General features: G+C 34.3%; 1 protein-coding gene across 1 annotated transcript; it reads right to left on the bottom strand.

Moving 5' to 3' along the window:
* On the bottom strand, nt 1-1,161 carry LOC114533450. Its single transcript, XM_028554968.1, has 2 exons — nt 1,062-1,161; nt 1-634 (listed from the first exon to the last, which is right to left on the bottom strand). Exon 2 carries the CDS (start codon nt 611-613, stop codon nt 155-157), a length of 459 nt encoding a protein of 152 aa, XP_028410769.1. The 5' UTR covers nt 614-634; nt 1,062-1,161; the 3' UTR covers nt 1-154.
* Between the last annotated feature and the right edge of the window lie 3,787 nt (nt 1,162-4,948).

The raw sequence follows: 4,948 nt of genomic DNA on the forward strand, positions 1-4,948 counted from the left end.
AGCTTTTATTAAATCATTACTTAATATTACAATTCTTGTTAATGTGTGAGCAATCACAAGAAATGTTGCCAAGAATCAAAACTACGATAATGTTTGTATATTATGCTGTTTACTTAAGTTTGAAATATGATCAGAAGTGTGGGGTGCCTTTTACTCAATATTCCAGCTCGGTTTCATCATTTGTTTTGTCGTCGCAACCAACGAGCTTACATTCGAATTCTAAACTTGATTTCTTCAACTCGTCGCAAGTGATTTTGTCATCGCCGTTCTTGTCCAAATCCTTGAAAACGGAGGCCACGTCCTGTGATGACAATTTTGTGACTTTCTCGAACTCTTTCTTGCTGATTGATCCATCTTTGTTGAGGTCGTACTCGTTGAAATCGCAGGGGAAACCAACTTCCACTTTGTCTTTGGGCAGAGGAGCGGATCGTTTACGGCCGCAGTAATGCCAGGCTGTGTGACAGAACCGCACTTTCGCTACATGGAGATTATATGGGCAACACTGTGGATACAAATACACTGTCTTCATGGCACAATGTGTGTTGTAGCATACACGAGCAGATCCCATGCCCACAGCGGCCAACACCAGCACAATCACGATTGCAAACCTCATCGTTTTTCTTTGTATACAAAGCTACCAAAAGAAAATATAAATCGCATTCAGAAAAAGGCATGGATGAAACAAAAGCAATTTGTATTGACCAAATGCAAATAGCAACGATTTAAACATTTTGCCTCAAAAATTGACTTCAAATCGCAAATAAGAATCACTAACTATATGCCAAAGACAGTTGAATTCACTGAGCCAATAAATACGAGCATTTAGGCATTTTTCGGTAGCCCAGCCGCAAGCTAACTCTAATGCGAACAATTAGTTGCACTTTTTCAAATAATACATTCTTCACGCCACCGGATTTGAAAAGCAACGAGTAAAATAAGATGGATGGAAGATGACTGAAAATAGCGAATGAGGCAAGGATTATCAGTTATATCCGAGCTTCATCTACACAAAACCTCAAAAATGAAAGGGAAAATTAAATTTTGTATGAAAAACTTCTTACCTTAATGGTATGCTTTGAATGAGCAAAGATTTTCTTTCGGATCTCTTGATTTCTTGATTATCTTCTGTCTCGTAGATATTGTGATCAATTACACGCCAGAACCACTGTTTTATGCTCTCGTGTGATGTCATCACGGAAGGATGAAATGTCCATGTGACTTTAATTTGGCCAATCATATTTTAGAATCAAAATTGTTTGAAAACACAATAGAATGAGTCTTCCTTCAGCTTGGTCCTCAAAGTCCTTCATTTACGCTAATCGAGAGTAAACAGTTTAATGCATTTAGAGACTTAACAACTGTAAAGTTCCAATCAAAATATGCCAAAATTTTGAAGTTTTGATTGCTGAATAGGAATTGAAAGAATGCACAATGTTAGCGGGCAGGAGTCTATACATTTTAACTATAATTTGCACCATTTATATGCAGTATATATGAATTGTGCGACAAAAAGGGGAATAGGGAAGTGAATGATAAAAAAATTAAACAACACATTTCTTCACAAATATATAGTGAACTATATAGATTGTGCGTACACCACGTGTGTATATGTATAATGTTGTATGTTATGTTTGGTAAGATATTATTAAAATATTACGTAACCATAGTATATTTTGATCCATAGCTTCGAAAGTTTCCTCTTAGGGATATTGTTTTTAGCTTATGTTTAGTTTATAACAAATATTAGGCTGGGGTGGAGTAAATTTGTATACAAACGTATTATTTCTCCATAATTATGTACATTGTCTTATGCCTACATTTACGTTCAAATACTTGTTTCATTACAATACAGAAACTGAGATATTTGTTCGTAATCACGAGATTGTCATATTAACGGGGAGACAAATCAAATTACAGCCCTATGTAAACATATATTTTCGTGGCGTAACAGACCGAGTTTTCATAGCAATATAGACATAAGAAATCCCTGCTCTGCACTATGTCTATGCAGAAATTGTGCACAAAAATATAGATATGTTTCAGTTCACATAAAATATTCAATAGTGCTTTATTTTACATTCTTATTCTTCCTAAAAATTAATTTGACTAGTCTTCCTCTAAAAGAATGATATTTTAGAACATTTTTAGTGGAAGCTAACATTGTCTGAGATGCAAAAATACACAATAGTTTCAGCTAAATATTTATTCTAACGAATCACTGTTTATGCAGGAAATGCAATAGCACATAATAACTTATCGTTGGATAAGAAACGTCGTTCTGCATAAAGATATCGCATGGTATTTTAATAACTAATATAATAATTTTTCATTTTTTCATCCATCTTACGGCTCCGACTTTGACTTTTACTAACTGAAGCCTAAACCGCTGTGTAAATAACGTCTGCGTTCGTAGAATTTCTTATTTGTCGTGCATCTTAAGCTCCCTAAAAAGACAACGCAACCACAGCGGCTAAAGTTAAAGTCGTTCATGTTTAAACGAATGTCAGATTTAAAAGGATGAGAGCCGTCGGCATCGCACTAAAAATTGGCGGATTAATAAGCTATTTAATTTTATACATTTATAACGGAAATAAAGAGGAACAGCATGACATAGGCTAAACAAGCGAGCGTAATTTTTATAAATTTCCCAATATACTCTATTGTATTCTACAATACGCGTAAAGTTTTCTCTAGCGAAACGTTGACATCAGGAAAAGTGTTGCCGTCTCTTTTTTAGCTCATCATAAATTCATAAACATTTGTATAATATATAATAGTATATAACATTTGTTTACAAACGTATTATTTCTCCATAATTATATGTGCCTTCTCCTATATGTCCACATTTACGAGCAAATACTTTTTTCAAACTAGCAAATATAAACCGACATTAAAATATGTCCAATTATAGTGCAACCCCGATACATCAAGGTTCAGCCAAAATAATTTGGTCGTATTAACTGAAGACTAATCAAATTACAGCCCCATGCATATGCAAACATATGTTCTCATGGCGTTAACAGAACGAGTTGTTCGTTTCATAATTATATAGACATATATGAAATTCCTGCATATGGTGCAGAAATTGTGCACAAAGATATAGATGTTTCAGTTCACATAAAATATTCAATAGTGCTTTACTTTACATTCTTATTCTTTACTAAAAATTAATTTGGCTAGTCTTCCTCTAAAAGAATGATATTTTAGAACATTTTTAGTGGAGCGAGCATTGTCTGAGATGCCAAAACACACAATAGTTTCAGCTCAATATTTACTCTAATAAATCTCTGTTTATACACTCCCCATGCATGCAGGAAATGCAATTCCATGATAATTATTATTACTCCGCCTGCGTATGCGCAGCGGAGTCTTAAAATGCCATGGTCTTTTTTCCTTTTCGTCGTAGTCGTAGTTTTGGGCGACAGAAGTTGGCATTTCTACAGGTAACCCAAAACATTTTGACCGAGAAGCCCTGGGTTACACGGATTAATTATGTACATCAGTTGGCATTTAGGGAGGTTTTGGGGTGATTTTGTGCAATGTTTATTTTTCTTCGAGTCCTTGTGCCTCGTGTTTGAATCGACGTTCCTCCCTTGTGAAAAATTGAAAAATATGAATGTCGAATTGAAAGAGCTTTCAGAACCATGTTCAACAACTACAAAGGTAAGTTGTTAAGATTTAGATCGTATTCATATGCTGTGGCGGTAATTGCATATTAGTAAACCCAAGATTTTTTGTTTTATAGTTGATTTAGTTATTCACATTGACGTAGTGTTTTAATACAAACTAGGTATATACAAAGTACTGTTTGTTCTCAGAAATTATACATACTACAAGTTTAGCGACACTGCATGCATGTTTAAGAATTCGATATTTCTATTTACTAGAGTCTATTTTAAATGTATAAATGATTATAAACCTGGTCGAATTGTAATCAGGACCCAACATTTTGACAATCCAGTCTTTGGCAGGTGACATCATCCCTTGGGTATCTAAGAAGCTTTGATTCCAGCTTTAGATCACCCCTGATGAAAATAGTAGACTGGACTGTCGAAACATTAGGTCCTGATTACAATTTGACCAGGCTTTGTGATCATTTATATAAACCAGAGTAGCGAGCGATAACAGGGTTAAAAGGGGGTATTAAAACTGTTCCTATTACAGGATTGATTTGCCAAACCTATAAAACTTTATTTTTGATTTTTGTTCTAATTTACAGGTTTTGGTGCTCATTTGCAGGAAGTTGCAAAAAAAAATTAATGTCCCTGAGTGTGAATTCCATGAATGCACATTTGAATACCAAGTCACATTAGAATACCAAGTCACATTTAAATACCAAGTCACATTTGAACTTTAGATGCCAACTTACCTTTGAATGCCAACAATGAAGTTACAATGAAAAAAGTTATATTAATTAATGAAGTTACATCAGTAAACAAAGTTAAGCAACTGAATGAAGTTACATCATTAAATAAAGTTACATCAATGAATAAAGATGCATTAATAAATAATTTCATATTAATGAATACAAAATGTATAACAAAAAATCCCAAAAGTATGACAGATAACAGTTTGACAGGCAACAGTACAAAAAGCACCTCATTTTATAACCTGTATGTTTTCTCACCTGCAGGCGGAGTAACGCCTTGAGCAGGCGTCTTGTTGGATTAGAAACGTCGTTCTGCATAAAGACATCGCATGGTATTTTTAAAAACTAATATAGTAATTTTTAGGTTTGAATTCAATATTTTTTGCCACTTTATCCATCATACGACTCTGACTTTGACTTTTATTCATTGAAGCCTAAACCGCTGTGTAAATAACGTCTGCGTTCGTGGAATTTCTTATTTGTCGTGCATCTTAAGCTCGCTAGAAAGACAGCGCGACCACAGCGGCTAAAGTTAAACTCGTTCATGTTTAAACGAATGCCAGATTTAAAAGAATGAGA

Source organism: Dendronephthya gigantea, unplaced genomic scaffold (genome assembly GCF_004324835.1).
Source record: "Dendronephthya gigantea isolate DGI-Jeju-01 unplaced genomic scaffold, DenGig_1.0 000090F, whole genome shotgun sequence".
In the NCBI taxonomy this organism is placed as follows: domain Eukaryota; kingdom Metazoa; phylum Cnidaria; class Anthozoa; order Malacalcyonacea; family Nephtheidae; genus Dendronephthya; species Dendronephthya gigantea.

Coding starts and splice junctions, on each gene's coding strand:
- LOC114533450 (XM_028554968.1), bottom strand. CDS start 613: ATGAGGTTTGCAATCGTGATTGTGCTGGTGTTGGCCGCTGTGGGCATG.